Raw genomic sequence first — 12,724 nt, 5'->3', positions numbered from 1 at the left:
ATTTGGCATAACAAGGATTATGCACATTCTTACAAAAAAGGCTGTTCTACGTATTATGGTATTATGACAAACGGCGTTATGCCAAATGGCATTATCCCAAATAGGGTGGAGCCTTTTTAATTGTTATAAAGCGGATTGAAAATAAAACAGTAACACATAATAAGACCACTTATGGACGATGATACTGAACGCGAGAATTCATTCAACGCGTGTCAGATTTGACGTCGTAAACGTTAATCGAATTATCGAAAAAATATCTGAAACGTTAATTTGAATATCAGGAAAAAGAAAAGTTTATTCAGAATCTTCTAGGAGAACCTGGAATTTCTTTAGTACATAGGTATACTGCAAAGAATTCTATGTCAAAATCTGTCAATGTACTTGAAAAATTCCCTAATATTTTACATGAATATTTTTGATATGGCTTGATTTTGTATTTCATTGGTAAGATATTGAATGTTCTTTTTCGCTGTATAAGTAACTTATTCGAGTTAAATTATTATTTTTGTCCAAGAAGCGTACCACTATGCTGTTGGGAGGGAAATGATTCACAGCGTCGTTTCAAAAACTAGTTCTCCGTGTATTTACTAGTGTTGCAAAGCAAGTCCAGTTTTATGATATTGATTAGCTCAAATATTTGACTTGCCCTTGCTGGGCTTTTTCCAGGGGCACCGTTTTTAAATGTATTTTTTCTCTTTTCTAGGATCTCAACGTGCTGGGGACCACCGCACAAGGTCTCGCGTGGCCATCGTTTTCACGGCAGAGTTTGAGAACGTTCCGAAACCATCCAAATTGGGGGGAATAAGTGACCCTTCCATTTTGTTTTGAAATATAGAGCAAACTGTACGGAAGGCAGGACATTTTGATTCGTCAGAATGAGTGTCATAATACGGTTGCAAAATTTGCCCTGGTCGGCGAATGCGCTGGATGTTCGTAACTTTTTTAAAGGTCTTTCCATTCCGGACGGCGGAGTACACATCGTTGGAGGCGAAATGGGCGATGCGTTTATTGCTTTCAGGTTTGTATATCGTTAGTTTACTCCACAGTCGCTGTCTTGTCACTCCTTGTCGCAGCAACAAGAAGACTGTTTACCAGCGCTATCAATTAGTAGCAGAAACATTGCAACTGCGCAGATCTCTGTCTATCTCTCTCAACTCTCTTTCGTACGGTATTGGGTCACGAAGGGGTTACATGGCATAGACCCACTCCGGCTGGGTTCCATTGCGTAATATAACATCCGACCAGTATGAACAACTTTCTTTCGAAAAAGTATGTCTAGATTTATTCTCGCTACCTATCCTGCATTGAATAACTAACTCGGTCAAAGTGACCAGATATTTTGACTCTGTTGTTGAACAAAACCAAAATAGGTATAATCAAAAATAATTAATCAATTATTGCAGTGTTATTGACAGTTTTTTCGAAAATTTTTGTATTTATTTCCAATGATTAAAACTTTTCCAAAGAAAATGCTTTTAAATAAAACAATCTTTCATTCACACATTTTTAGAAATGTTAACAAAACGGAATTTTCTTATTTTTGACAACGTGTTTGTTTGGTAATTGCAGGGTATTCGCTTTATGGAACTTACAATCAGGCTGAAGATGATAATTTTATTTTCTCTTCAACTGACTATCAATTGATACGGCCGACATTATCAGGTTTTTTTTCTGTCAGTGATGATACATTGCGCACTGTACGCAAAAGTGGCATAATTTACAAATATGCAGATAACTTTTGATAGAAAAAAAGACATTCCTAATTTTTTGATATGTTGTGTATATATGTCATAGCTTTAAATTCATGCAAAAGCTTTGAAAATCGGTGGTTGCCAACATAATGAAAAAAAGTTTTGGTTTATAAATGCAAGATTGCGGCCGAATCTAATATGGCTGACCCAACTTTTTAAAACTGCAAAAAGTATCTCTATCTTTCCTCTTTTCGGAAACATTTCGTAAATCTAATCCCATCTGTACATGTACGTTGTGTACCGTAAACGCACCATACTTTGCGCACCCAGGGCCTAACTTTGCGCATTTTTTTTAAAAATCGCCAAACATTCTGCTGGTTCATAATGTGAACTTTTTTTTCCTAGAAGACTAGAAAGTGATTGTGGGCATATGTAAAAAATATGAGTTTAGGAAATATTGCCATTCAAGCATGTAGTGCTCACTAAAATGCGCAATGTTTGGCACTGCGCAAAGTTTGGTGCTTACACCACCTTACACGGTAATTTGAAAATTATAATTGATCACACGGATTGGTATAGCATAGCATAGCATAGGCGATTGTACACCCCGCATAATCATAAACTGTAAATGCAACGTTTCTCATACTGTAGATGACCATTAGCAATTGTCATTTAACCATTTCTCCAACTATTGTAGATAACAGTAAGCTAACCATTCCAGGTACAGATTTGCCAGTTTGAGAAATGGTTATCCGCCAGTTTACAGTATGTGGAATAGGCGGTTAAGATTGGTTACCATAAAAAATCGCTCGTTTTCCCGAACAAATTTTTCGCAATACAGTAAAGAATACGGTCAATATATTATCCAGTTTTTCAGACAATTCACTGCATAGAAAATGGTTGGAGAGCAGTTTAACAATAAATCTGGAAGAAAAACGAACACTGTATGTGTTATTATTGATTTATGGTTTTCCATGGTTTTTTAAGCTTTTGATATGGGTCTTGTGCATTTGAACCGTTTAAAAATAAAAGGGCGGTTGTGCGTTCACCGGATATTTTTTTATTCAATTAATATTCATCATTATATTTGTGGATGAAAAAGATGGTTTACCTTTCTCGTAAGACCTCCTCGCATCATATTGAGCTGCGCAATCTGCATTGAAGGAGAAGCATCTCGGGCCATTCCGAAGGCTGCTGAAATTCCTCCACTCGCGAGGTTACCACCTATCGTACGCCCGGTAGCGGCGATTAAAACTTCCTGCGGTGGGAGCGGATTTCTAATCGCCTTGTATCCTGCTGGTACGTCTGCAGCACATTTTGAGTTCCTCCAGCCGATGTGTGGCATTTTCCTTCGAGGACCTAAGCTGCAACGGAGTACCAGAATATTTCAATTAGACGATCATCAACAGTTCCAAAACTAACTTACCTTGTGATCCACGTTTTCGCTCCGGCAAATTCTCTCTGCGCTTTCACGAAGATTCCTAATTCGGAGCTGATTAGGCCGGATTTTGTAGAAACTTGGTATTTTACATTAAATTGGTCGTCTGCTGCTGCTCGATAAGAAAGAAGTGCGGTTTGTTGTTAATTATGCCTCTCACTACTACTAATGAGCGCTACAATTTGCCAAACTGTTGAGGAAATGTTGTGCACAGTGAAACACACAGGTGTGAGTGCGTTGCTCAAATATGAAAGCTAATCATATGTTATAAGGTCAGTTTATGTTGCTACAATTTAGAGCGACTTTTATCCCCATATTATTTAACAGTGCATGTATACTATGTCATACTGTTACTAATTGATATACTTGATTCAAATTAGTATTTATGGTACGAAATTTTCGGATTCATATGTTTCAACATGAACTCGCCTATTTGACATAGAGTAACATTACCAGTTAGAGGGAATTTACTGTTTGGAAGGCATGGCAAACTGTATTTTATTATGCGGGACATCTTGGGTGGCTATACAATGCTCAGCTTCATATGTTTTGAAAAATCTAGCTCGTAGTGTCGCTAAAATAACGTTTTGGATTAACGCTTTTTCTATGTGTTAGGGTTGGTCGAAACAAGCATCACATTGTATACCTGGCCACGTCCTTACAATCGTTAGGAAAGGATAGGAATGTTAGTTTAACGTCTACTTGAAGATACAGAGTACCCAAACTATCTCCATAGACGTTAAGGATGAGGTATTTGTGTTAGTAGGGTGAGATCGTTATGAGGAGCTCTATTCGACAATCTAGGGCGCAGTTGACCTTATTGATGGATGGTTTACAGATCTGTCAAATGAACTTACCTTGCTATTCCTGAAAAAAAGCATATTAGTATACAAAAACAAAAATATAAATAACATACACATCTGCATATCAATACTGAAGTTATTGAAGAGGCCGAAGGGTTGAAGCATCCAATCAATGTTTGGCAAACACAAGATTGAAGAGGAAAACATTAAACAAATAAAAAACAGAAACATCACAAAAACACATCAAGTTTCAATCCATGCTCCCACTTTCAAATAGCAGGAAAATAGCAAAATTGAAACTTGATGCGGTAGATCTTACGCCGTAACGTACCATTCCAAGGTGATGTACCCACGTTACGGGATAATTGACTACACGGATTTGTATTACCGAAAAACTGCACTTTGAGTGAGTAGTTTTCGAGCATCTACCTCTACTGTAGTTATTCGTCGTATCAAACAGAATGCGAACGACGCGTTTGTTCCAATTGGGTTCTTTAGGGGTATCCGGATTATTTCATAATCGGATTCTCCGCCCATCAATTAGTCGAAATCCAAAATTTCATAATTTTCGGAGTTCGGGAACTATTTTTAAAATGCATTTAAAGTTTGTATGGGGAAATTTTTTTGTTCGGGTCGAACTGTCACTTTATCGATTGAACTGTCATTCTATCCACAAAAATGAAAACTGTTTTGTTAATTTAACCATCAAAACAAAGGTATTGGAATCCAATAAAATTACGTTATACTCAGAAAAATGAGCTCTTTCGATTAGGCTATAGAAACTAGCAATATTTTATTCACTAAACAACCCAATTGTTCTTCCTCAACACAGTCATTGGGGTAGCGGTGCCGATAGGCAAACAGTTTCAAACAATAAATAAATCGCTTTCGCTCGTCGTACATATGTACAACTCAGATGGTAAATTTGCGGTTTTTGGGGAAGATTATATAGATCGATGAGATTTGAGTTACCTTATGACAACTAAAATGCCGGGTCATTAACTGGCTCGATAGCTTAGTTGGTAAAGCACTTGCCTAGCGAATAAGGGTCGTGTGTGTGTGACTGAGACTGACAAATATTTTTGTTCGCCCGGTACACCTTGGTCAAAATTTAACTGCAAACATAAAATATAGTACCGAACTCGGTTGAATTTCAACCGAGTTTTTATCTGCTGAACACTCGGTAGTCCACTAGGTTCAAACATAATCAACCGAGTCTTCGGTACATCTTTATTTGACATCAATCTGTCAAACTTATCGAAAAAACTCGGTAGATAAATATTTACTACAGAATCTCGGTTCATATCTAGGTTATTTCAGAATTACCGAAGTCTGTCAAACATGCTGTCAAATGAACCGGAGTCCGGGTCTTTTTCATGATCTTTTTAGACCTGGAAATTTTTCATAAGATCGGTATAATAAGTAGAACTATTTTTTAAGCTTTAAGTAAATCATGTTTTATTATTCACTTTGTCAGTCATTTAGTGATGTTGCGATGCATTCTTATCACGAGCATTCTTAAATTAACCATTCACAGTTGCCGTGACAGCTCTCTCGGAAGAGAAACACATAATTTGAACGACTGTGACTACTGCTCCAAATGCGATTACGGGAGACAAATCAGTGAGAACCGCGAATATCGCGAACATCTATGATAATAAATTGTAGGCTGAATTCCTTAGAAAAATGACCTTCAGCTTACTCTGTGAGCCAAAGATTCGATTTTGATTCTATAAACGAGAAACCGTGTATCTGACTTGCGTCTGAAAGCAAAGATGGCTACCTACTTCAACTAATACCGAGTGTTCGGTAACAACATCCGACGTGAACTTCATTCCACTAACGTTTCAATATTTTGCAAAATTTCTAAAGTTTATCGAGTTTTCTCGGTTTTAGCCAACCGATCCCGGTTATATGTTTTTATTACCGTACATGCCGGGTTATCTGACAATGAAGTTAATCAATGTTTTTGTATTGAAACCGAAACCTCGGTTAAATTCCAAAACATTGCCACAGAAAACATAGTTTAAAACGAATTCTTCGATTTCTTGTAGGAAACCGAAGCGATTCGGCGAAAAATTTAACCAACTTCGGTACTATATTTTAAGTGTGTGTTAAAAGTGGTCAAATATTTGGTATTGGTCAAAGAGTGTCATACTAGCTTTACCGTGAAACGAATGTGTGATCTCAGAGCGAGTTTAACAGTGAGATTGTGGGAGAAGGTTTTAGAATACTCCTAAAAAATGTATTATACACTAACGATTTTCCGAATGATTCTACCATTCCGTGTATGATCAAGATGATAGCCCGAAAGGTTTGTTCAACACGTTGCATCATATTTTTCTATAAGGAATTGGAAAAAAAAATGTATCGAGCAACCGGCGAATACAGTTGGAAAGTTGTGTCTCACAAAATCGCGTTATTTGAAATTTCGAGAAGGCGAAACTTTTCCAGTTATGTTATATCGGGTGCCTGTACTGGTTCGGTGACGATTGATTGCTCGGGTTTCGTCTTTACTAACCCGACCTCTTCATTAGACAGAAAGGTCTTGCTATTTTCCGGACAGACATAAATCGACCATGATTTTTCATTAGGACCTAACTGACATGGCCAATTTCTTTTCATCGATCCTTTCTTTGTGTTATTATAGAATATGCATTTGGGTTTTCAAAGATTTTTTTTTTGCTAAAATACGAAGGAGACGACTACATCTTGGTCAGTGAAGAGAATTGTCAGACAAAAGAGGCACAAAACAAGCAACAAAGAAGACGCGGCGATTACTTTTTATCCCAACTGGTAACAGATAATGACATGATCTCGAAAATTTTTGTTGCAGACAAAACGGAGCCTGAATTTGTTGCGTACTTTTCAACTTGTGAATAATCAATTATTACCAACCCAAAATCGAAACTTTTTGGTGATACATCTTCAGCAGCGTTGCAGTGTTTACCGTCTCGAAGTTACCGCTCGAAAATCACAATGCAAACCTTAAAATTTTCTAAACTCGTGGTGCACGATCTTTGTCTTATTCTGTTCAAGTTGGGACAAACGTATGTTGCATTGGGTAGAATGTCGCAACAAATTCAGGTTGCTACATTGTCGTTATTGTTGCGCGATGGTTGAATTTTGATTCACTGATCTTGGTATAGAAACAAGAATCAATGATTTAGTTTGTTTTGATCAAGGCGGTTGTGCGAAAAATTCGGAAGTTTGCTTGCCGGTAGTGTTGGCGCGAACAGGGGGTAGCCTCAGGAAGCTAAATGAACTGGTTTCCAGGCAAATGTTCTTGAGGTGGCCCGGTTTTTGTCACGAGAAAACAACCATGTTGTTTTTCGAAGGTCTTCAGTGAATTTAGCTTACCCTGCTACAAAAACACTATCCCGCGTAGATCATTTTGTGCCGGTATAACCCTTCAGCCTTTAGGTCATCCTTACGCTGATGATGGGTACACAATCATCATCTTCATCACTAGTCAATTTATACCTAGAAGGTGGAAACTGGTGCTAATGCTGCTTGCACTACATGCTTGTTTGAGACTCAGCGTAGCTAGTTCGAATTCTTCTTAGCGATTCACATAGGGTAAAAGCACTAGACTTCGCCACTGCTCTAGTCTTCGCCCCCTCCATACAAATTCCATTTTTTATGTATGAAGTGGCGAAGATTAGAGCAGAATTTTAGGGGCGCGAAGTCTAGTGTTTTTACCCTATGACTATGAGCATGAACAACATTCGCTAAGAATTTCTATCTGGAATTCATAAAGCTAGCACATTATTCTTGTATAAAAACTTGCTGAGGTAGCTAGAAATGTAGCTCAAGCAATGCTCCACATAATCCAGGCCGTCTGGTCACCTCAAACAAGTCGAAGGTGATAGATGGTCCACCTTTGCGTGTATCCACCAAACAGCTGGATCTTATTAGTGTGAAGTCCCCGAAGCCGACCGGTGTTCAATATTACTGCACGACAATGTGTGTCGTAACTTTTCCGGTTATCCAACAACATCCATTACCGATGATGTACATGGTTGGCTGGATCTAGCCAGGCTTCGTCTGAATGTACTAGGTACCAATCCAGGAAGCAATTTTGAGAAACCAAATGTCTACAATTCGCAAAGCTGGAAAATCTCGATAGTGATCGTAAACGCGCTCTCCTCAACCCGATCTGTGGGTTGCACTGTCCGATATGGATGCTGCTGCAGAGCATGTTTTGCACCTTGCCGTTACGATTGATAGCGACGACCGTGTGTGTCCAGTACCGGTTTCTGGATGCGTACTGCAAGTAGAGCCATGCGCTTTTTAAGTCGACTACAAATGACTTAATGGCACGTTTAGAGCTGGACTTCTGTTCGCGCGCGAGCGCGCGGTTTTCACTTTCATTCACGATCAAGTTCAATTAGCACTTCTATGCCACTGGGTTCGAGTGTAGGGCATTGAACGCAACGACGACAGTACCAATTAAATCGCATCGGAGAAATTAATTAAGTACTCGAGTTACTATGGTTCACAATAAATATAATCTAGAATAAAACAATTTTCGTTTTGAACAAAAGGGATAGTTTAGTTGAAAAGAAATAATGCCTTTGGATTTTTTTTTATCATCGATCATGATTGGCGTACAAGCTTCCATGTTGGGAAGAGCGATTTCTCAAGTGGTTTTTATGTTTCAGGTTTTTATTATAGAAACAGGTAAGTGAGTACACGAAATCGATACGCAGTGGAACTTAGGAAATATACCTCATTTTGTTTCCTGACAGTTGGTAATCGTTAAAAGCTAGTTGAAAAAAATACAGTGAAAATTATTTTACATGCATGGCTGTATGACAAGGATTATGGATATTCGCATTTGCTTGTAGGGCAGGATAAGGCAAGATAATAGTATAATTGATAAAACTGTGGGCTTATTTTGTATCAGCTGGCCAGATGAGCACCCTCTCGATTTATTACTTACATGACTGAATTTTGTTTAAACAATTTCATAACCTTTTCTTCAGTTTCATAATCATCGAATCAGTTCATTCAATTAGAAAGAATTGAAAACCTCGTCAAATTAGTCATTATGCTTTCTGCATTTTCTTTTTAGAAATAATCAGAACAAAATAAGAGTGTTATGCCAGTAACACATTTTTACCATACTCCTGGTTATCAGCCAGCTAACACTTCTATTGAGCTTCTCGAGAATTTTTAGCATTTCGACAAGTTTCTCTTCGACCTCTAGGTTGCGCGAGGGTATAATGTGTGTTGGGCACTTTGCGACGATAAATTCAATCCACGCGCACAATTTGCGCGCCGATTGCCAATGCGCAAAGTTTTTCACTAGTCAAATCACTATTAATCAGTGGTTTAATGAAGTAAAAGCATTGTTACCGTCAATACTATCTTTGTTGTACATTATTTCCAGACATAAGGAAGTTCAATGTTTCAGACAAAAAATAGATCCGCACCCTAAGAGAAATAGAGCTCTTGGCGCGAACCATTTTGACACTTGTTTATTAACATTTTGTATGGCGCACAACCCGGCTCTAGGGCTGTCGGCGCACAAGTTGTTGGCCAGTATGCGGATTTCAGAAAAGATTCGCAATACCTTACTAAAAACATTTTTGCTCACATAAGGAAATATTATCGAACAAATTTCATTATAATTTATATTCGTGTGATCATACGAATACAATATAGAAAATATTTTTAAATTATTGTTATTTACTCATTAATGCTAATATATATGTTTCCGGATCCTCTGATGCACTTAGTTGGCTGGAAGAGCCAACCACTAGGAAATTAAGCCACCATGAAGTCGTTCATGGTCATTCAGGTAATTTTGTACAAAAGTAAACCGAAAACTTCAACAATAATCTAAAATATTGGATAATTTTAGAGCGCAATGTGATAGCACTGGTCGCGAAAAAGTTGCGACTTTTGTGAACTAAGTAAAACGCAATTTTTGATTAAATGTCAGTCCTGATTCCAACCGAATATACAATATTTATTTGACAACATCTTCGGCTGAATGCCGCACAGACTGTTTAACTAGACTTAATTTTATTCCTTAATATTAATTTTTATTAATTTTTATAATAAATACAATTCAACATGTCACAGACACAATTAAACAATCTTCAGCATGAATCAAACGGATTATGATATCCGTAATCCGAACAGTGAATTGGAATCCACAGTAATTTTGATTTGTGAAGCCGCCCGGCTGGAACGTGAACGAGCAGTTTGCGAAGAAGGCAAAACGGAAAGACGGCTTGTGGTTGAAATTACTATGGGACGATTCAAATATGACGTCCATCATTTTTCGAGGATTTTAGAACCCCCCCCTCCCCCCTCTGTCACGCTTTTTCGTATACCTAACATATGGAGTGTCACACTTTCTCAGACCCCCCCTCCCCCCTAAATGATGGACGTCATATTTGAATGACCCCTATTCTGTAGGGTTAAGTTTAAATACACAACGCCACTAAATTTGTGCAGACTGAGTTTCGTTTCATCTTTCATCTCAACAGTTTTCAATTCTACTATGGACCCGATTTATAATTAAAAAAAGTTTGCAATCGGATTCGAACCAAGAACCTTGAGAACACCAGGCTCGCACGCTACCACTAGGCTATCGAACCGGTTGATATGAGAGGACACAAAACGCACACTAGAAGCGTTTGTGGGTCAATGTTTTGCCATGGTAAATTTGAAAACATTTTTATGCTGGTCATTACCGCAAGCCGTCTTTCAGTGCAGCTTCAATCGATTTTGCCAGTGAACACGTCGAAAAACAAACAGTCTTTTGCAGCAATGTTAGTTCAAGTCTCCAATACAATCAGCGCACTACGTTGATTTTAAGAAGGAAGGTTAACAGAATCATTGCTCGGCAGACCTTGAAGAGCATATCTGATAAACCGCTTCTGAACTATCGATGTGTTCAGCGTAGAGAAGGGAACTGTCGGACAAAAGAGGCACAAAACAAGCAACAAAGAAAGCACGGCGATTACTCTTTATCCCAACTGGTAAAAGATTATGACATGATCTCTATTGGAGAAAAAACGGAAGCTGAATTCGTTGCGCACTTTTCAACTCGTCAATAATTAAAGGGTCTCCAGTTAGCCTAGTGGTTAAGGCTATGGATCGCCAATCCGGGTTCGATTCCCGTTTGGATCGGAAAATATTCTGGACTCCCTGGGCATAGTGTTCTCAGTGTACTTGCCTCACAATATACAAATTCATGCAGTGGCAGGCAAAGAAAGCCCTTCAATTAATAACTGTGGAAGTGCTCAAAGAACACTAAGTTAAAGCGAGGCAGGCCAAGTCCCAGTGAGGACGTAGAGCCATAAAAGAAGAAGAAGATGAAATCACAGCGTTACGGTGGTTATCGACTCGAAGTTACCGCTCGAAAATCGCAATGCAAGACATGAAAATCTCTAAACTCGGGGTATACGATCTTATCGTTATTTTATTCTGTTCAAGTTGGGACAAACTTATGTCGCATTGGGTGGATTGTCCCAACAAATGCAGGTTGTGGCATTGTCATTATTGTTGTGCGATGGTTGAATTTTGATTCTGTGGTTCAGCGTAGACGATACGGAGCCCAAACGTGAACTCCATATTCCAATGCACTGCGAACTAACGCACTGTACAGCGGCTTCAGGACAAACGTCTTGATTCATCAGAATATATTCCCTTAATCAGCGAGCGGTTGTAAATCGATGCAATGAGCGTTGCTAGTGATTGGGCACATTGCAAGGGTTTCGGGCAATCGGTCTAGTTCGTTCGAATTTAATCGGGGACTGCGACAAGGTGATGGATTCTCATGCCTGTTGTTCAATATCGATGTTATGCAACGAGCCGGGCTCAACAGCCGGGGTATGATTTTCACGAAATCCGGCTAATTTGTTTGTTTTGCGGATGACATAGACATTATTGCAAGAACATTTGGAGCGGTGGCAGAACTGTACACCCGCCTGGAACTTGAAGCTACAAAGGTCGGACTGAAGGTGAACGCGTCAAAAACGAAAAAAAAATCAGCCAAATGGTTAGAGATTGCATCATGCGAGCAGGAACTTCGAAAGCGGAAAGAAACATCGGCTTGCTGTGCTCTTTGTTTTGTTGATCTATTAAGGATTCGGTTGGAAATAAAAAAAAATAACAATGATAGCTGAATAATAGCTTATTCAGCCAACATTTTAAAAATTAAGCCTAAGAGCGGCTTATTCATCTGTTGTACAGCAACTATGTTAGTTGGGATTTCCTCCTATCGAAAACAAAGCTAATATGCGCTATTTGTTCTTTTTTAATACTTTTTTGTTATGTGTTAGCATGCCTGATACCAAAAATAACTGAAAAACAATTGGTGCTTAAATTGTCTGTTTTTGGAATATGATGAACATGGGGACACATGCTGAAGAAGGGTGCTTATTGCTCATACTCTACCAAAACACTAAAATATGATCGCTTCCATGATGCTACACAGATCGAAAAAGAAGTGTAAAATTCTGTGGCATATGATGCACATCCCAGGTAACCAATAAGCACCCTACCTGCTTACTGTCATATTATAGCAGTTTGACTGCTAAACTGCCCTAAATTAGCAATTGAAATGCTGCTGAAAATCTGACAGCTATTGCGTAGCATTTAAAATGCATGATAATTTTCGGTTAACAAGCATCACAACTGCTACTTTTTTGCCATAGAACTGCTAAGGGATGCTGAAAGCACAACACATTTAAACTTTCCAATTTATCAATCTCGACAATAACAACTGATATCATTTGGATGTCCTTTCATTTATTATCAATGGAGTAAAT

At 38.5% G+C, this 12,724-nt stretch overlaps 1 protein-coding gene across 1 annotated transcript in view; it reads left to right on the top strand.

Moving 5' to 3' along the window:
- Nucleotides 1-12,724, top strand: part of LOC115270035 (uncharacterized) — a 77,005-nt gene that overhangs the window by 28,766 nt on the left and 35,515 nt on the right. The window contains exon 2 of the mRNA XM_029878978.2: nt 704-1,018. Coding sequence (XP_029734838.2) covers nt 876-1,018 — 143 coding nt within the window. The 5' untranslated portion in view covers nt 704-875. The remainder of the gene's footprint in view (nt 1-703; nt 1,019-12,724) is intronic.

The sequence above is a fragment of the Aedes albopictus genome, chromosome 2 (assembly GCF_035046485.1).
Source record: "Aedes albopictus strain Foshan chromosome 2, AalbF5, whole genome shotgun sequence".
NCBI lineage: Eukaryota > Metazoa > Arthropoda > Insecta > Diptera > Culicidae > Aedes > Aedes albopictus.
This window is presented reverse-complemented; position numbering and strand designations above follow the sequence as displayed.